The sequence below is a fragment of the Miscanthus floridulus genome, chromosome 17 (assembly GCF_019320115.1).
Source record: "Miscanthus floridulus cultivar M001 chromosome 17, ASM1932011v1, whole genome shotgun sequence".
Lineage (NCBI taxonomy): Eukaryota > Viridiplantae > Streptophyta > Magnoliopsida > Poales > Poaceae > Miscanthus > Miscanthus floridulus.
The window spans coordinates 16,779,610-16,800,109 of NC_089596.1; the positions used below are offsets into that span (position 1 = coordinate 16,779,610).

The 20,500-nt window shown below is 48.7% G+C and overlaps 1 protein-coding gene and 2 pseudogenes across 1 annotated transcript; 1 reads left to right on the forward strand and 2 right to left on the reverse strand.

Annotated features, from left to right (window-relative positions):
- Nucleotides 1-4,082: 4,082 nt before the first annotated feature.
- Nucleotides 4,083-5,864, reverse strand: LOC136515312 (S-type anion channel SLAH2-like; annotated as a pseudogene).
- Nucleotides 5,865-13,662: 7,798 nt separating this feature from the next.
- LOC136515313 (endoglucanase 14-like) lies at nucleotides 13,663-15,543 on the forward strand (annotated as a pseudogene).
- Nucleotides 15,544-16,752: 1,209 nt separating this feature from the next.
- On the reverse strand, nucleotides 16,753-19,123 carry LOC136517089 (acetylornithine aminotransferase, mitochondrial-like). The gene is made up of 3 exons (XM_066510610.1): nucleotides 18,638-19,123; nucleotides 18,075-18,509; nucleotides 16,753-17,697 (listed from the first exon to the last, which is right to left on the reverse strand). The coding sequence occupies exons 1-3, from the start codon at nucleotides 19,043-19,045 to the stop codon at nucleotides 17,161-17,163; spliced, it is 1,380 nt and encodes a 459-aa protein (XP_066366707.1). The 5' UTR covers nucleotides 19,046-19,123; the 3' UTR covers nucleotides 16,753-17,160.
- Nucleotides 19,124-20,500: the final 1,377 nt, after the last annotated feature.

The following is a 20,500-nucleotide window of genomic DNA, read 5'->3' on the forward strand; positions in this document are numbered from 1 at the left end:
AACTGAAACGACGACCATAGAACTAGACGCGTAGATGCTTTTCACCTTCTACATGGGCTTCATAGCGGATCGAGTATATATGCAGCCCTACTAACAGGCCCAGCGCTTGGACGACCTTCGTCTTCCTCGGTCGGACATTCTTCTTGTTCTTCCTTCAGGGCGTGTTTGGAACGTAGTTTTTTCGTAGGAATTTGGGAGGATTTCATTCCTCTGGAAAGAAAGCATGTGAGAGCGTTTGGAACACAGGAAAGTAATCTTTTATTTCCTATGGAACACTGTAGCTTCTTCACGGTTTCACGGGAAAGCAAAACTCCACTCCAATCTCTTGTTTCTGATTCCTTCGCGGGAAGCCCAAGGTGACTACAGCGATAATTCATCGGAAGAATGGTTGTCTACTGCTAAAAGCGGGTGGATGAGTAAGTGCATGGGTCCCACAATTGTAAAAAGAGTCTGGTAACTGCTGACGTGTATAATAGATATAGTAATTAGTACCCATATTTGCCTAATATGTTACCATTCATGTTATAAATTCCTGTATTTCGAACAGCCTAAAATTTCTGTTCCTCTGTTTTGAAATCCCGTAGTTTTTCACTTTTCATCATACCTTATTCCTGCGTTTTTTCCTATTCCTGCATTTTGGATTCATTCGTTCCAAACATGCCCTCGTACTTCGCAAAAACACCAGATGGCAAGTCGTCGCTGGGTGGCGGGGGGAGGGGATGAATCTCGCTGGCGGGGAGGTCTGGCGTCCGCCGGGCCTCTGGTGGATCCACCCTGTCCATCACTACACTGTCATGTGGATGTCACGTGCTTGATTTCCACACATGTTGCCATTGGTTCAGCTCGTAGTTGCAGGGACAGGATGGGCACGCACTGAGAGAAGCCAGTGGTGCAAGTTCAGCTGCTACTCATGGTCGCCGAGTTTGAGTGGAGTAAACAGCTTCGCAGAGCAAGGGATGCATGGGCGCCCCAAGAGGTGCGGGAGCGAACTTTAGAATACGGGTTATGTACTTTTGGTTGGTTCCACTAGATGTTAACTGTTGACTGGCCACTTATTTTATTTTAGTATTACTCCCTCCATCCCAAATTGTAAGTCATTCCAAGAATCTTGTAGAGTCAAAGCATCTCAAGTCTGACCAAGTTTATATAATAAGATAATAACATTTATGATACCAACTAAGTACTAATAGATTCTTTGTTAATTATATTTTTATAGTATACCTATTTGATGTCATAAATCTTTGTAATTTTTTTTATAATTTTGGTCAAACTTGAGAAGCTTTGACTCTCCAAGATTCTTGGAATGACTTACAATTTGGGATAGAGGGAGTACTTGTAAACAATCCAAATGTGATGAAGTACGATTCCTTTGCTCGATGATTCTTGATGGTCGGTTTCGTAGCGTGTACCTCAACGACTTGATCTTGCGGGTTAAGCTACACAAGTGTAGCTCGTGGTTGGCTTTAGGGTTCTTGCGACCGCCGAGTTGGTGCCATGCTGATCGAAAGCACGATGCGTGGTACCAGCTAGACGGTCGGGGTGGGATCCTCGCAGTTATATTATCGTAGCATTACTTTTTGTGTATTTTTTCCGTTACAATACAAGTTTATTTACTTGTGTAGAAAAGATATAGTTGGCCAAACGGGCCGCCCGACACTGCACTAGCACGGGCATGGCCAGGCACGGCCCGGCCAGGCACGGCACTACGTGGCACGGTAGACTAGCCGTGCCGTGCCTGTTAGTGCCGCCGTGTCGAGGTACCGGCCCAGGCACGGCACTATCAGGTCTTAGCCGTGTCGTGCCGTGCCACTGAGCACGGCAGTCCAGTAGTGCCCGTGCCGGCACTGGCACTATAAGTGCCAAACACCTCAAACTGATCAGAACATCAGGGACAATAACTTCATCATCTCAATATCACAATAACTTCATCATCTCAATCTTAACTTCATCATCAGAATATCAGATTATCAGAGAACTTATCAAAGACTCAAAGTTACATGTTCACAGAGAATTGATAGTGCTGTGCCTGGGCCGGTCCCTCAATGGCTTCAGACAAAACAGAGCAAGGGTTAGTAGAGATCAACGGTTAGAGTTAGGGATTGAGCAAGGGTTAGGTCGACGACGACTTACCTTCAAAGTCGGAGCACCAGAGTCACCGGCGAGGTCGACGAGGCACGGATCCGGCGAGGTCGATGACGAGGGATGGATCCGGCGAGGAAACCTACGGATCATGTGAGGAAACCGACGGATCCAGCGAGGTCGACGACGGATCCGGTGAGGAGGAAGCGAGATCAAGGTTTAGGGTTAGGGATTGAGCAAGGGTTAGGGTTAGGGATTGTGCCAGTGCCGGCCAATGGTGGCTCCAGAGGCCACCGGAGAGCGAGAAGAAGAGAGGAAGTCGGAGGCGAGAGAGGAGAGCGAGTCGCTGACGCGGCGACGCCGACTCGCCGAGAGAGGAGAGCAAATGGATTAGGGCGATGGAGCGAGATGCGGCTAGGCGGCCGGGATGGGTTTTATACCCCCTATTCCAACGGCCGGATCAAACGGTCCGATGGGAGCGAGGCCGGAGATCCTACGGATCCCGCGAGGAAACCGACGGATCCGATGAGGTCGACGATGGATCCAGCAAGATCAAGGGTTAGGGTTAGGGATTGAGCTAGGGTTAGGGTTAGGGATTGTGCCAGTGCCGGCCAGCGGTGGCTCCAGAGGCCACCGGAGAGCGAGAAGAAGAGAGGAAGTCGGAGGCAAGAGAGGAAAGCGAGTCGCCGATGCGGCGACGCGACTACGCCGACTCGCCGAGAGAGGAGAGCGAGGCGAGAGAGGAGCGGGCAAGCGAGTGAGAGCAAATGAATTAGGACAACGGAGCGAGACGCAGCCGGCCGGCCGGGACGGACGGTTTTATACCCCCTATTCCAACGGTCGGATCCAACGGTCCGATGGGAGCAAGGCCGGAGATCCAACGGCGACGAGTCGTGCCGCTACCGGACCGGCCCATATGGCGTGCCATGCCCGGGCCGGCACTACGGGCCAGAATGGCGGCCCAGGCCCGGCACTAAGGCCGGGCTGGGCCAGGCACTGGCACAAAGGCCATCGGGTCGGGCCGTTCCTGGGCCGTGCTATTTAGTGCCGTGCTTGGGCCGCCCGTAGTGCCCGGGCCAAATGGGCAGAGATGCAAAGTTACGGTACATATAGATAGAAAGTATAACAAATTGCCTTGTATGTGAAATGTCTTGCAATGGGATTAACGCAGCATGCAATTAATAAATGTTTCCCTGTGAAGCCCTGGCTAGTTGAGTACATAAATAAATAAATCAGACGCAGGATGGTTCCACAAGTTATATATATATATATATATATATATATATATATATATATATATATATATATATATATATATATATATATATATATATATATATATATATATATATATATATATATATAGAACTACTACTCTGTAGCTGGCTACAAAATAACTTATTCAGTAGCCACTTTGAGTTACGATAATTACTATGTTAATTTATGAGATTATAGTAGCTCCTTGCTAAGTGGTTTAGCATAATATTGTGGTAAATATCCCCATGTGTTATAGTAACCCAATTATCATAAATATGTATTAACATTATTGTAAATTAGTATATAAAATTATGGTAAATGTAGCTGGCTACGGAATAACTTATTTTGTAGCTGGCTACTGAATATACTCTCTCTCTCTCTATATATATATATATATATATATATATATATATATATATATATATATAAGTTATTCTGTAGCCACCTCCATTTACCATAATTTTATATATTAATTTACAATAATGTTAATACATATTTACGATAGTTGGGTTACTATAACACATGGGGATATTTATCATAACGTTATAGTAAACCACTTAGCAAGGAGTTACTATAATCTTGTAAATTAACATAGTAATTATCGTAACTCAAAGTGGCTACCGCATATATATATATATATATATATATATATATATATATATATATATATATATATATATATATATGCTTGAAATTTATTGTAGAAATAAAAAAAATCAATCTGGCTACGAGAGTACAAACTCAGCTCAAAGGATGCAACGGGCCAATTGAGCCACTGCGTGCTTGGGCTTGTTGAGCCGCTGCATGATGGCAATGGACACATCGTTGGGAAACAGGTCCTTGCGCACAAAGGCGTGGTACATGGTTGTCACGAGCACACCGGTGACCGTCACCGACGCGATCCCGGCGAGCCCGATCGCCAGCGCCCGGCTGACCAAGCTGTTCACTGACGACGCATACATGGTGGTCGCGATGGCCACGCTCGTCATCGGGAACGTGTACGCCCACCACGCCAGCGAGAACCTGACTCCTCTGAAGAACAGGTTGATGCGGACCACCAGCGACACGAAGAGGAAGAGGGAGATGAAGTAGGGGATCTTGGCGCCAAAGCCGAACTCGCCGCAGAGCCTGGCCCATGCCATGGAGGCGACGCTGGGCACGGCGACGAAGAGGAAGAACACCGGGTGGAGCTCCTTGGGGAGCCGCACATCGTTCGTGTCGAGCCACTGGTACAGCGTCACGAACAGCACGACGTAGTGCGCCAGCCCGACGGCGAAGAAGAGGAGGGGCGCCTCGTGGAGTCCTACCAGGGCTCCCAGCAGCGCGCCGACGATGGCCAGGTGGCTCGTCGGGTTCGCCACCTTGGACAGCCGGCGCCCGCCGCCGGACATCCACTGGCCGTAGATCTTGAGGTCCAGCAGCAAGATTGGAGTCATGAGCACGTACCAGACGACGTGGCTGTCGTGGATCGCCGCCACCGGCCGCGGCAGGCCATTGACGAGGAAGAGGCAGGCGACCCACGGCGCGAAGAAGAAGTTGACGCGGATGGGGTTGCAGAATTCGCGGCGGACGACCTCGAAGTAGAACACCGCCTTGAGCAGGTAGACGGAGGAGACGAAGGCCGTGAGCGCCACCGAGACCCACCAGAGCGCCTGGTTCACGGCCGGGCTCACGTGGAGGAACGCCATGGACGGCTCCGACTGCAGCGACTTCCACAGCATCGCCTGGCTGCTGACGCCCAGGCACATCCCGAACGCGCTCACCGGGAACCGTAGCAGGAACGGCCACGTCTCGCAGTCGGGCAGCGTCGACACCTCCGTCGCTCTCAGCGTCTCCAGCTCCGGTCCTTGCAGGGCGGAGAAATATCGGTCGACGCTGGGGACCTCGTTCTCGCTGTCGCCGTCGCCGTCGCCGGTCTCCTCCTCCTCCTCCTCGGAGATCTTCGAGTCTGCGACTTCGATCTCTGCCGGAGGGTGAAGGGTGGAGACCTGGCGCTCGACGCGGCTGCCGCTGGAGAAGGTCTTCAAGTGATCGAACCGGCGGTCCCGCCACGGCTCCTCGGTGCTGATCGTCAGCGTCGGGTGCCCCGTCTGACTGAGCAGCTGTGGCGCCACCGCGGTGGCCCCGTGGTGGTGCGTGTCGAGACTGACCTCTGTCGCCATGCGCACGATGGACGCGCACGCGCCGAGGTGAAGCCCAGACGCGACGACGGCACGCTACATGCGATGGAGTACGGAATGTCGTTCTCCTGCACGTGCGCCGCCGCCTGCGCACTCACCGTCATCGCCACGTCCGCCTCCTTCCTGGCCACGGGAGAAGCGCCGTCCATTCCCGCAATCCGGGTGCTCTTGCTTTTGGCAATGGCGGCTGATCAGAATCGCTTGCGTGACTGCTACAATGTGTAGCTCAGCTCGCTAGTGAGTAGTGGATGCGCCGCAGTGCCAAAGCGTCGAGATTACAGGGGAGAACTGGAGAAGTTGTAGTTCTACTTGGTTAGAGGGGGTTCTACTTCTACCTGATGCAGCCATGTGCATATCTGGAAAATCTCTATCTCTAGTTCTCTATCTACAACTAAATATCTATCTCTTGTCTTCTATCTACATCTACATCTCTTCTTTTCTCTATTGTAACACTTCTAGATGCTAGGAGGTCAACTTTAGTACTGGAATTGTAACCGGATACAACGACGGCGGTAATGGTGGTCGCCGGAGTTCTCGAGCCGCAGCTCGCCGCCTAAAACCGACGCCAACCAAGACAACATCTATCTCCATCAATGTACAACCAAAAGCCGCAAATGTTCATGTCTATCTAGAATAGGATTGGGAAGAAACTAAATAAAAGGAGAAAAGGCTTTCGTCTGCTCGGAGCATATATTTATAGTGTCGTGTGCCATTATAGTATATAGGCATACAAGCATAAAAAAAAGAGTAAAATTTAAGTACGATCCTTCAACTTGACCCTAGATGTCATTTAGGTTTTCATTTTTAGCTCCATGAACTTGGTTTGGCTATCATTCCGATCCAAAACGGGCACAGACCCTATATAATAGGTGATGTGGCAATGCCACGTCGTGTCCTCACCAGAGAACATGGCGGCGGCGATCGTCCTCATTCCTACCCACCCGCGCACCCCTACGGTGCCTTTCTTCTCTTCCCTTAAGGTGCCAGTAGAGAGGCTAGAAACCCCTTTGGTTGTTTGGGCTTCTACTAAAGGTTAGAGTTGAAGACATCTCACTGCCTCCTCCTTGTATCTACCAAAGTCTAAACTGAGATCGCCTTTTGGATGCACTTCAATTGAGGTTTGAGATGCTATTGCTGGCATATTACAAGTGGTGGGGTTGGTTTCACAATCACACCAAGGTGAAGTTAGGATGTGGAGTATTATTTATATTGTGATGATTTATTTAAACTAGTAAACATGCACGTGCGACACACACGTGGATATCAAAAGAAAACTCATTAGTAAAGGAGGAATTCTAATTGGCATTAAAATTTGGGCTTTTTTGAATTGAAGATTCAACTACGTGCCAAATTGGAAACCACACCCATCTATACAAATGAGAATACTTTGAAATAATAGGATAATACCCTGATGGAATCAGCTACCAAGCTGCTATACAGTAGGCTACATTACAAACTCCTGATGCATGAAGTGCATAAACATTTATCAGTTATGAGCAAATATCCCCATCTCCCACATCAAAGCACTTGCAGAGCATGTGATTGAAGTACAACTTGCCTCACCCTCTTACCATCATTAGAGCCTGTCTTCCTTGTGTACCGGTACTGGGATGCTTAGTATAATCTCACCATCTTCCCAGTCCCCTCCTACTACTTCTCCTCACACCACACTTCAAATATCTTTCTAAAATATGGACAAAAATAAAGATTGTCACCCCATAAAAATAAGGGAACTGCTCCAATACTCCTATAAAATTGCACACATCTCAAAGCAGCCCATCTCTATTTATTAATCATTTTCGTAATTAAATTATAATCTGGGCCCTAGTGGGCTAAGGACCGTCCATGCCGAGCCCTGTGCCCAGCCCAGAAACCCAAAAGGGAGTCGATGATCGTGATCTCCGCCTAGCACGTGAGCATCCCGGACGCCGCAACCCGCCCTCACCAATTGGAGCATAGTCACGTACTGCTAGGATGTTTACTATGACAAGATTGCTCATTTGGATCACCTAACCTATCAACGAATGGAGTCGTGGGGGAGGACAAGGCAGGATATGGGAGCGACGAGAGCGTGAGGGCGACCGTTAGGCGAATGAGGCGAGCGGCGGCGGCGTGGCCAGAAAACAAGCAGATGTAGATTTTTTTTTAATTTTAACACTTTTTAAAAACTAATTTTAAATCTAACACTGTCTATTTTTTTTAAACTAACATTTTTGATCGTGCCTATTGCCAAGCCTGTGCCGCGCTATGCATGGTGGCGCGGCAAGGGGACTGACGTGGCGACGACCGGAAAGGTTGACGGTTGACGTAGCAGGGCCTGCCGCGCCACCCATCTTGGCGCAGCAGTGCCGCGCCACGGAGCATGGCGCCGCAGGGCCAGATAAATATCGCGAGCGAAGCCCGCCCGCACGCACGCACGCCATCCCGCCCGCCCGCCGCCGCGTAGCGCCCCGCCGCCAGTGCGCCCGGACGGCCTCCCACTCGCGCCCGCCCGCCCGCGCCGCGCAGCGCCCGAGCCGGTCGCGCCACAAACGTCGGCGCGTTGAGGCCGCCCGTTCCTACCAAGGTACCTCCCTCTCGATTTCATGCTATTTTGATTATTATTGATTTAGGATAATTAGTGATTTAGGATAGTTAGTGATTTAGGATAGCTAGGGTTTTAGGATTGTTATTGATTTATGATAGTCAGTGATTTAGTATAGTTAGTGATTTAGGATAGTTAGGTTAGTGATTTAGTATAGTTAGTGATTTAGGTAGGTAGTTTTTAGGTTTGAGGTTGTGTGTTGTAGTATAGTTTGGATAGTTAGGTATTTATTATTTAGTTTATAGTTAGTTATTTAGTTTTTAGGTTTGAGGTTGTGTGTTGTAGTATGAAGTTTCGTCAAATGCTTATATTCCTAGTAAAGTTGTTTAATATATCTGTTAATGTTACTTTGAATATATACATGTGCTTTCATATTATGTTCGTATTGCATAACAAGTAGTTCCATTTTTGCAATGCTACGTAATGTTAATTTGAATTTTGTTAATTTGAATACTCTAACCCTTTGTTTATCAATTTATAACCGAATGGCTCCTCCCACGCAGCACCCGTTGTATCCCATTCTTAAGGTAAAGTACGACGACCAGCACCGAGCACACATCTTGAGTGACAACAACGTAGAGGTGGCCTTGCCTCCTTTGAGACCCCGCACGCACACCAGGGCTCACCAGTGGGACGAGCATTACGCGCCGTACATACGGCGTGCTGGTTTTCTCGAGCTTGTCCGTGTTGTCAACAACGGTCTTCCGCCCCTTGACCCAGGACTACTTACTGCAGCTGTAGACAGGTGCGAGTGCCTTATTTGTATGTAAACATTCTAGTAACAAATTTGAGGCAACTAACAGTCGTTCTATTCTTATAACAGGTGGAGGCCTGAGACCCACACGTTCCACCTACCTTATGGCGAGATGACCTTGACCATGCAGGACGTGAAGGCTATTTTTGGCCTTCGGTTGGGGGGACTTCCAGTGACAGGGATAGTTGACAACGATCACTGGAGAGAGCTGGTGGCTCAGTTTACTAGCTTTCTTCCACCGGACGATGAGGCTTCCAAGAAAAAATAAGTGAGAAATTCAAGGCTATTTAATACTTGCATTGCTTTCCTGCAACCATCGGGTCTCATTTTCTTTAGTCAATTTCAGGAAAAGTTCTAGTGTTTCGTCGTCCTGGATCACAAAGCGCTTTGATTACTTGGACCCATAGGCTGAGGAGGCTCAGATCGATAGGTTCGCTCGAGTGTGGCTCTGACACTTTCTTGGTGCTTTCCTCTTCCTAGATGCCTCGGGCAACACCATCAGCTGGATCTTCCTTGACATACTACGCCAGTCATGGGAGAACATAGCGACGTACAGCTGGGGCAGTGCAGTTCTAGCATGGACGTATCGACAGCTATGTGTTGCCTGTCGTCGCACCTCGGGGTATGTGAACCTTGGGTTTGCTCGTACCTACTCCAGGTTTGGTGTTGGGAACGATGGCCCGTTGGGAGGCCCCTTAATACTGGTTTACCGATAAGTACTTCGGTTCATTATAATCTTTGATATGGTTACATATGATGAGTTTATTAATGGCTAATTCATTATCGTGTTCAATGCAGCAATGAAACGGGCAGGATACACTCCCTACAGCTCTGTATATCTGGACGGAATCAGAGTTAGTTAGAGGGAATGCGAGGCGCAAGTATAGGGAGTACACGGACGGTCTCAACGTTCTGACACAGCACCAGGTTACGCTCTCTTTACTATCATACATATGTCTTGTTCGATATACACTATATCACAGCCTAACTCAATTACGAAATGTTTAGGTGCATTGGTGTCCTTGGAATGCTCCGAAGCTCCAGTACTATCTTAGTCCTGTCATTAGGGACGAGTCAGAGGAGTATCGCTGCAACGTCTCTCTTATTTTCTTCCACGTGGTCAAGATTCACTTGCCCATCAGGGTCTGCAGACAGTTTAGAAGAATGACAGGCTGCCCACCACCGCTTTACTCCACCAACCAAGGATTGCATGAGTGCGTTATCGATTAATAACAAAGCTATAATTCAGAGGTGTGTGCGGTACAACTAACATCGTTTTGTTGCAGGTATGACCGCAGGAAGAGGTACAAGACCAAGGATTGGCGCGTGACACACAATGCGCACATCCACTTATAGGAGACCAGGGAACAGCAGACGGTCCATGTAGGTTCTCCACACGACCAGCACACCTTCGATGAGTACCTGCGGTGTCTTCACAGGTCTACGAGGACACATATCAAGACCCCATACACCGAGGAGGCGATTAACGAGGACTCGGAGGAAGATGTGATCGAAGATGTGTATGACGTTGCCATTAGAGAGGACACACAGCTATAGAGAGCCCCGCTACAAAGATACGTGGTAAGATACTTGATTGGTATAATTTGTTATCCAATTGGTATTAAGTATGTATACTAAAACTGTTTAACCGCATTTCTGTACCTAGGCGACACAATTGTCGAGGCTGTCCAACGAAGCAGCATTCCGACTTCACGAATCTAGAGGGCAGGGGCCAAGCGTTCTCGCGGCTTTTGTGGAAGTAAACATAAACTTGTCCGTTCTAAAAATGTTTCTTTAGTGTATATGCGTTCAGAAAATGCACTAACTTTAACGTCTATTTATGCAGAAGGTGAAGAAGAGCTACAGGAAACTAGCTCAAAAGCTGAGCTGCATGGACACTCCTTATGAGGAACCACCACTCCCGGCTTAGTCGGGTGGCACGTCTTCAGCCTGTTTGAGGACACCAGCCAGCTCTTCTCAGCCGGTGACAGGTGCCACTTCCGCGGTGTGTACACCACCACATCATAGCCCTGGGACGGACCCTGTAACCTAGGACGACGAGAACGACGACGACCCCCGGGGCTTCCGCAGACAGCATGACCAGTGGGACGATTGGCCGCAGGACGAGATTGGCATGTCTCAGCTAGGTGGTGCCCCGCTTGGTACCCAAGGAGCCTCACAAGTACTAACAAAGGTAGTTTCTTTAAATACGTAGGCTACATGAACTAACGATCATAAAGAATTCTAAGTAATCATGCATATCATATACTTGCAGGGTACGAGCCGTACGCACTGGCGACGCGACCACACCGACGTTGGCTACACTCCCAATGTGTTGCCAACAAATCCGAAGAGACAGATGCGTCCGAGGGATCATTACACTCCTGGGTCTTAGTTTGTTAGGTCGAATCAATATTGACGTCCGAAACTTGCAGGTTTATTTGGTTATGTTATGTCGAACTTATGTCAAACCAATGAATATGTTATGTGGCAGCTTGTCAACTTACGCACGGACTTCATTTATTTGCTTCATATTCGTTTCAATGCGTCGCGGCAGCACTGTCGGCGAGATTAAGTATCAACTAGTTCGGGAAGTGGCAGTACCGGGGTATCTCGACGCCGAGGTCCATGGTCGCGTCGCTGTCGATCCTACAATATGGGGCCAAAAAGCCAAAAAATAAGTTCCCTTAAAAATATTCGTTTCAATCCAATCCAATTATTCATAATCGATTAGTTAACATGGTGGTTAACCGTATTATAAAAGACGGAAAAAATCATTGGCTTATCAAATTCTCTATTCGACCGTGAAAAAGATTCAACAAAAGACAAAAACAAATCCACTATTGATTTTACGTCAAGCAATACCTAGACTAACTCCCACTATCGGCGCGGAAAGTTCCGATTAAACCGTCCAGGTACCGCTGTGTCATGCTCCGTGGCGCGGCACTGCCGCGCTAAGATGGATGGCGCGGCAAGCCCTGCCACGTCAACCGTCAACATTTTCGGTCGTCGCCACGTCAGCCCCCTGCCGTGCCACCATGCATGACGCGACAGGCGCGGCCAAAAGTGTTAGTTTTGAAAAAAAAAACAGACAATGTTAGATTTAAAATTAGTTTTTAAAAAGCGTTAAAATTAAAAAAATCCAGATGTAGCGGCGTCCACGTGAGTTTCTGGGCTGGTAACAGGGCCAGGCATGGACAGACCGAGCCCACTCGGACCCAGGTTAGAATTAATTATGAAAATGATTAATAAATAGAGATAGGTTGCTTTGAGATGTGTGCAATTTTTATAGAGGAGGAGGATTGGAGCAGTTCCCTAAAAATAATCAAATATATCAAAAGAAGTCCTAAAATTTTGATTTCCCGAAAGAAACCTCAGATACTGTAGAAGCTTTGTAAGTTACAAAAAAGGCTTGTACTCGAAGTTGTTTTTAATTTTGCGATCAGGGTTTGCTCACTAAAATTGCCTTTTTAGCCCGTAGTAAAAAAAGAACTATAATTTGTAGGATAGTATATAGAATAGAACAATATCATATCTAGCCTATGAAGATCAGCAGGAAAAGGGTTTGCTCACTAAAATTAATTTTTTTAGCCCATAGTAAAAAAAAAGAGCTATAATATGTAGGATAGTATACAGATTCTCTCTACTTTAGCATTGCCCAGTAATTTATCCTAAGTTAAACTGCTTTGATTTAGGACAAATTTGCAGAAAAATATATTAGTTTGTAGAAGTTCTAATAAATACTTATTAAGACATATTTAGTAATATGTGGATTTAATAGAACTAATTTAATGTCGTAGATGTTGATATATTCGTTCTATAAACTATAGTAGAAGTTAGAGAAGTTTGATTTAGACAAAATTAAAGTCAACTATAATTTAGAACCGAAAGAATACTAGATAGATAGATGGATGGATATATTGTTGTGAGAGAAAATGGCTTCAATTAATTATTGTATAGCAGATACTCAAGGGAGACCGAATGGTAAAAAGAGGAAAAAAATAATGAGAGAATGGGGCTAAGCCAGAAGTAATCAACTCACTGGTGGCCCATCAGGGCCCAAACTCCAGCCTACTGAATTAAACACAGTGCCAAGTTTGGATGGGTGTAATAATTATAAGCAGCTAATGCCGCAGGGATTAACCACTGCAAATTGCATGACGGCAGATAATTAAAACGCAAAGAAGAAATAAAGAAATGGAACCAAATCCTCTATGGATCCAAACCTGCTACTCCAATCTCCATGACGCAATCAATGGCGATTATATTATTACATACATATCTCGTGTTCTCCAAATCTAAATTAAAATCCAAAAAAGGGAGAGGAAAAAATCACATCCTTAATTGCTACTGCTTGAATAGTATTTCTGATTTGGCTATCCCTGAATTTAAAAGGATATCCTTACTCTATATAACACCATCAATGCAAAGTCACCCTGCCTCCAACATGCCCTGATTTCAGATTCACCACAAAGTAACTGCCGTGTATATACACGTGTATTTCTCAGAATGATTCGGCGAGCAAATTCGGGAGGCACATTGCCGTTGCCGCGCAGACATCCTATATGAACGCCACGAAATCATCCAAGAGTAAATGCAGTCTATTTTATGTTGGATTTATTATTCAAATTCGTGGTGTTAATTCCATGAGGCCATTTCTACTCTCTGTTCATCTGCCTATAAATACTTACCCACCATAGCAATTAGCAATACCAAGAAATCGATCCAAATTCCAAATGCACTTCACCTACTACTAGGCGATGTGAGACTTGAGAGCAAACAAGAGTTCGTGCAGAACACAGAGAGAGATGGTGCGGCTTGTTGCGACAGTTGGTGGGCTGGCGGCGCTCTTCTGCTTATTGGGCTACTGCCAGGCCCAGCAGCAGCCCAACTACCGCGCCGCCCTCACCAACTCGCTGCTCTACTTCGAGGGGCAGCGCTCCGGCAGGCTGCCGCCGGACCAGCGCGTGCAGTGGCGCGGCGACTCCGCGCTCGCCGACGGCCGCGACCACGGCGTAAGCACAAGCACCGTCGTCGTCGCTGCTACGCATTTGTACTTGCAAGCAGTCACGTGTTTCACCTGCATTTGGCATTTGCTAGAAGCTGACATGGCATGCATGATGACGCGACGCAGGTGGACCTCACCGGCGGGTACTACGACTCCGGCGACAACGTGAAGTTCGGCCTGCCGCTGGCGTTCACCGTGACGATGCTGGCGTGGAGCGTGGTGGAGCACGAGCGCCCGCTGGCGGCCGCGGGGCAGCTCCGGAACGCGCTGGCCGCCGTGCGCTGGGGCGCCGACTACCTGGCCCGGGCGCATGCGGCCGACGAGACGCTGTACGTGCAGGTCGGCGACGGCGACTCCGACCACTCGTGCTGGCTGCGGCCCGAGGACATGGACACGCCCCGCACGTCCTACAGCGTCGACGCCTCCCGCCCCCGGGTCCGACGTCGCCGGCGAGACGGCGGCCGCGCTGGCCGCCGCCTCCGTCGCGTTCCGACCACTCGACCCCGGCTACAGCGCCATGCTCCTCGGCCACGCCGAGCAGGTAACCTACGACACGTTAATTTACCATAACAGTGTGCATTGTTGGCCATTATTATATCTGAATCTGATGATTTGTGGTTGTAGCTGTTCCGTTTCGCCAAGAACCACCGTGGCCTCTACCAGAACAGCGTGCCGGGGGCTGCAAAATTCTATCCGAGCAGCGGCGATGAGGTTTTGATCCAAACATTATTTCTGAAAATTGTTCATGTCATACAATGGAATGATGCAATTCAATGTTCTTGTTGGGATCAATGATCGATCAATGGGACAGGACGAGCTGATCTGGGCTGCAGTCTGGCTCTTCATCGCCACCGGTGGTGAGGACTACAAGGCCTTCATCGCCGGCGATGGCAACGTCGGCGGGGCGCAGACCTCGTTCTCATGGGACAACAAGTTCGTCGGCGCCCAGGCACTCGTCGCCAAGCCAAGCGATCGAGCCGCGCACCTATAGCGATGCGATACTACTTAACAACCGCGACAAATAATCCGCCATTAATTCATCTTGCTTGCAATTGCAGCTCATCCTCCAAGGGAAGCTGCCGGACGCCGGCAACGCGGCGGCGATGAAGAACCACCTGGAGGAGTTCCTCTGCGGCGTGCTGGAGCACAACAGCAACGACGGGAGGCTGAGCCCCGGCGGCGTGCTGTGGCTGGAGCCCTGGAACAACCTGCAGTACGACACCTCCGCGGCGTTCGTGCTCGCCGCGCACTCCGACCACCTGCAGGCAGCCGCGGGCGCGGGCGCCTCGCTCCGGTGCGGCGGGGCGACGCTGCCGCCGTCGCAGCTGCTCGCGTTCGCGCGGTCCCAGTCGGACTACATCCTCGGCGCCAACCCGGAGAGGATGAGCTATTGAGCTACATGGTCGGGTACGGCGCCAGGTTCCCGGAGCAGGTGCACCACCGCGGCGCGTCGGTGCCGTCCATCAAGTCCAGCCCCGGCAAGATCACCTGCAAGGGAGGGTTCGGCTACTACAGCAGGGACGCGCCCAACCCCAACGTCATCGTCGGCGCCATCGTCGGAGGGCCCGATGGCAGCGACCGGTACGACGATTCCCGGCGGAATTACCAGCAGACCGAGCCGTCCACCGTCACCGTCGCGCCCATTGTCGGAGTGCTTGCGAGGCTTTCGCAGCAGAACTGAGAGTGAGACATGGCTCTCCACCTTTTTTAGCAGGAGAGGTTGCTTGCGTTTAGAGGATTATTATTCGGCGACATAGATATGCTGAATAATTGTGATTTCTTACTCTCAGACCATCTTGTAAATTGATCACAAAGGGTATCCAATAAAATCACTTGCTGTCAGTTTCAAAATCCGTTTTTTCGAGGGCCATTGGCCCCCCAGTCTATCACTCCAAAAATCCAAATAGAAACCTGAGTTCCCCTAATCTTTTTCCTTTTCGGAAGGACAACAAGAACTTTACTGAAGTTCTATTAGAAGAAGAGCATCTTTATGAGAAAAATTAGTTATAAAAAACCAACATACATGTTGATACTGGTGTCAACCACCACCCCAACACGACACAACTACGACAAGATGACTACAACATTGAGCAAAACAAAGGAACACAACGACACCAAATATAACCAAGCTATCAATAGCGTCCATTGTAGGTGTTATTAAGGATGAAATTGGATCACAGAGACATTATGGATATGGGTAATTGTTTCTTTTTGAATTCAGATACAGGTAGTATTGAATACACCGGATACAGTACCGATATTAAATGTCTACTAGATTCTCATATTGAGTATCCACTTTTATATAGTATTTGAACTCCTTTCGGATGGACAATATTAAAAAGAGATGTATCCCATTTTCATCCATATAGGTCATCTTTGCCCAATGCCCAGCTCAGACAAACACGATAGCTCTAGCTTCCCACGAAAGGGCTAAGCACTTAGCAGCCATGTTCCTCTGAGGGAACGAAAACATGAAACGAAAGCTTGTGTGTGTTATTTTATAACATGGGAATGGAAGCGTTCCCGGAACGTTGAACATGGGTACGTGGCCATGTTCCCGTTCCCCAGTGGCTGCCCTAAACTCTTCATCACAACCATAAGCCCGTGAGTGCTGATGTGCCTGTGCGTGGGGGCGTCAGAAAAAAGAAAAAAAAACCACGATACTCGAGTGCTATCCGGTAAACAGTGTTTTGGATGGTTCTAGATGATTGAATAGTATTTTGTGAGAGAGAATAAACTAAAACAAGCTAGAACTATACCAGCCGAACGCCCTGAGTATCCTCAACCTTGGACATCATCACGCTAAAAGTGCGCGTATCCTCGACCTTGGACATCATCACGCTGAAATAATTTTCTCACGAAGAAACCAGTTCTCTATCTCTACTCAGCATTGAGACTACCTTCTACACTTTATTTGCTATATAAGACACTACAACATTGAGACTACCCTTATATTACAAGGTTTTTGCAGAGACATGCTCCACCCTCTAGCAAAGAGTTGAGCTAAGACAAGTACTCAAAAAGCAAAGATGTGCTCTTACTCCCAAAAGAGCACATGCAACATGTCGAATAATTCTTACTCCCAGAACAGCAACATGAACAGCAACATGCAAATTGACAATAGTTACATCTAGTAAACAGCTTACTCTAAAAACAATATTGGTCCGACACGAAATTATTCGATTCCAAATTTCGGAGCAGGTTTTCATATGCGGACTTATACCACCATATATATTACCTGAACCTCCCAAAAGGTTGGATCGCCCTAGCAACAACTGATAAAAGACCTGTGGCTACATTAAGCAGTGGCGACATCAAGCGCCGGCAGACAGTCCCTGATAACATCCGCGGCATGCGCCAGCTCCTTCTCTGAGATGATGAGTGGTGGCACGAGCCTCACAACATTGCCTTTGCCGGCGGTCAGCACTATGACGCCTGCATCCAAGCATGCGTCGACCAAAGGACCAGCTGGTACATCTAGCTCAATGCCAACAAGAAGCCCAACCCCACGGACCTCCTTTACGTGCAGGTTTCCGCTCAGCTTGGTGCGGAGAAGCTGCTTGAAGTTCTCCCCTTTCTTGGACACCTCAGCCAAGAAACCAGGTTTCATGATTTTGTCAAACACGGTTATCGCAGTCTGGCAGGCAAGGGGGCCGCCGCCGAATGTTGTACCATGGTCGCCATAGTTTATGGCTGCAGCAACCTTCTCCTTGACCAAGACGACACCGATAGGAATACCATTGGCCAATGGCTTTGCTAAGGTCATTATGTCTGGTTCGACTCCAAATGCCTCATGGGCCCAGAGGTAACCCGTGCGCCCGAAACCACATTGCACCTGCGTTTAGAAACCATATGCTAACATTACATCTGATGGCTGCCCACTTCACAGATTGATGCAGCCTAAAAACTATGGAATGTAATCATGATATATTGCTGAATTGGCAATATGAATGTAGAACAGAGTAACATGTTAACTCGGATAAGACCAGAAATGCAGACTCTCATAGTTTCATATCCCTGTTAACTGCTACTCTTGTATATGTTGTCAACTGTTAACTCTTGTATATGCATTATGCCTAAAGTCGGGAATGGAATGCATAGCTGCAACTAAATTGTGCATGTTTCGAACTTTGTCAACCAAACATGAATTACTAGCAGTGTCATGGTGTTCTCAATATGAATAGAACAGAGTTGTGGCAGAGTACAGCATACCTCATCAAAGACCAAGAGGGCTCCCGCCTCGTCACAGGCATCCCGCAGCCCCTGCAAGAACTCCTGGGTGGCACTGTGAATACCACCCTCACCCTGCACGGGCTCGACGAAGACAGCAGCGACCCTGCCAGACTGTATGAACTTCTTGGCCGCCTCCAGATCTCCGTAATCTACGAAGGTCACTCCGGGCATGACGGGCGCAAAGGGCTCCCGGTACTGCGACTTGCTGGTGAGCGCGACGGCGCCCATAGTCCGGCCGTGGAAGCTGCTGCTGAACGCCAAGAACTCCATGGGCGGATCGTCACTGTCTGGGTGGGCGACCCGCTGGAACTTGCGGGAGAATTTGATGGCCGCCTCGTTGGCCTCCGTGCCAGTGCTGGCGAAGAAGGCGCGGTCCGCGAACGACACCTTCACGAGCCGCTTGGCGAGCTCCACCTGCGTGCGACAGCGAGCAGCTTCAGCAGGTGAAGCAACCGGAGAAAATAGGCCGGACGGAGCAATGCGTCGAACACATGGTGAGCGAGCGCGGGGAGAGGGAAGGGGGAGGACTGGGGGGCACCCACCTGGGGTGTAGTGTAGAAGACGTTGCTGACGTGGACGATTTTACTGCTCTGCTCCGTGATGGTGGCGCACACGTCAGGATCCGCGTGGCCGAGCGCCGTGACGGCGATGCCGGAGGACATATCGAGGTACTCGCGCCCGTCGGTGTCGTAGAGCTTGCACCCGCGCCCGTACTCGAAGACGACGCGGGACCGCTTGTAGGTGCCGACGAGGTACCGCGCCTCGTCCTCCACGACGGCCCGGCTCGCGGCCGACAGCTCCCGCCGCGCCGGCCCCACGGAGGCCGCGGTGGTCGGCGGCGGCGGCGGCGCCGCGAGGCAGGCCGAGACGCGCGCGCGGCGGGACTGCGGAGCAGCGGGCCGCGCGCCCGCGGCCCAGCCGGCGGCGAGGAAGGACTGGAGCGAGGTCATGGCGGATTGCAAGGATTGGAGTTGGGGCGGCGGCGTGCGGGACGCGGGCGTCTCGTTGCGTGGGGATTTAGATACCCGGGTTGCGTTTGGGAGTAGGGCCTTGTTTAGTTCCCCAAATTCCAGAATTTGACACTATGCAAAAAGAAGATTCTCCGTCACATCAAATTTGCGGTACATGTATGGAGTACTAAATGTTGACGAAATCAAAAACTAATTGCACAGTTTGGTTGTACTTTACGAGACGAACGTTTTGAGTCTAATTAGTCAACGATGGGACAATTATTACCAAATAAAAACAAAATGCTACAGTGCACAACAGTGTCGCTACAGTACCTGGGATTTCCGCCGGCGCCGAATCAGGGCCGAACTAAACGCGGCCTAGGGTTCCGAGAAGATATCGGAAAGGAAGGGGATTGTGTGTGGGCGGCTAATTGCTTGGGATCACGCGCGTCGGTCGGGCCCGCATGGAAGTGAGACGCAGGGGGGAGTAGCCGAGTACAAGTAGGTGCGTGTGCATACACGGGGCGCGCCGGCGCGGTTGGTAAGTCAGCCGGAGGAGAGAGGAGACAGGCCTGGTCAGGACAAAGCACGTTGCGAACTATGGTTATGTGACTACTTAATAACTTAAAACTACTTTTGTTTTAAATTTTCTAGGTATATATTATATATATCTAGATGGACAATAGAAAGAATTATACTTTAGGACGGAGAGAATAACACACTGACAAGAAGATAAGTTCTCAATAATAGCATAAGAATGGCAGACATAAGCAACCACACGTATTTTCCAAGCTAAAGGGGCCCAGCAAAAAAGACAACGGCAGATTGGTAGTAGGTGATACTCATTTTTATCACTTATATTCTCTAGCGCCCATTTTAAAATATGTAATTTTATTAGAGCCACAGAAGGCTCGACCGAGAAAAACTCTGAATACATGGTTACAGGGGAGAAATCAAGTGCTCCAACCCCTTAGGATGATACCACGCTACCAACACATAATACATAACATCTCAAAGAAGAACACACCAAATTCGAACAGGTAGAGCCATCTAAGCCTAACCTCAATGAAGAAGAGGATGAAGTTGCCGAACCCTCTAAAGCCTTGATCTTGCCACTCCCACTAGCGGTACATCTTGTCCCCATCCTATAGGCGTCGATATATTCATCACTATATCGAACTTTGATGGGTGCAGAATGTGGAGGGATGACCAGACGTCCTTGTCCATCGACATACATCATAGGGTTGTGACTCGTGTCAGTCTGGCATCAAATATTTAGGTAATGAGGTTCACTTTATTTTCAATTTTTATTGTGCTGATGACTACATAGTAATGTCTTATCCATTCAGGCGTTCAATTTATTTCTGTTCAGGCATTCATACGATGTCAAGGAATCCGTGTCTAAATTGGAAGCCAACAAAACAAGTGAACCAGGAAATTTATTCTTCAATTTTA

Excerpts from the sequence above, each read along its gene's own strand:
- LOC136517089 (XM_066510610.1), bottom strand. The coding sequence starts at position 19,045 with ATGACCTCGCTCCAGTCCTTCCTCGCCGCCGGCTGGGCCGCGGGCGCG. Across the intron at positions 18,510-18,637 it reads TCTTCTACACTACACCCCAG|GTGGAGCTCGCCAAGCGGCT; the intron begins GTGGGTGCCCCC and ends TGTCGCACGCAG. Across the intron at positions 17,698-18,074 it reads CCCTCTTGGTCTTTGATGAG|GTGCAATGTGGTTTCGGGCG; the intron begins GTATGCTGTACT and ends TTCTAAACGCAG.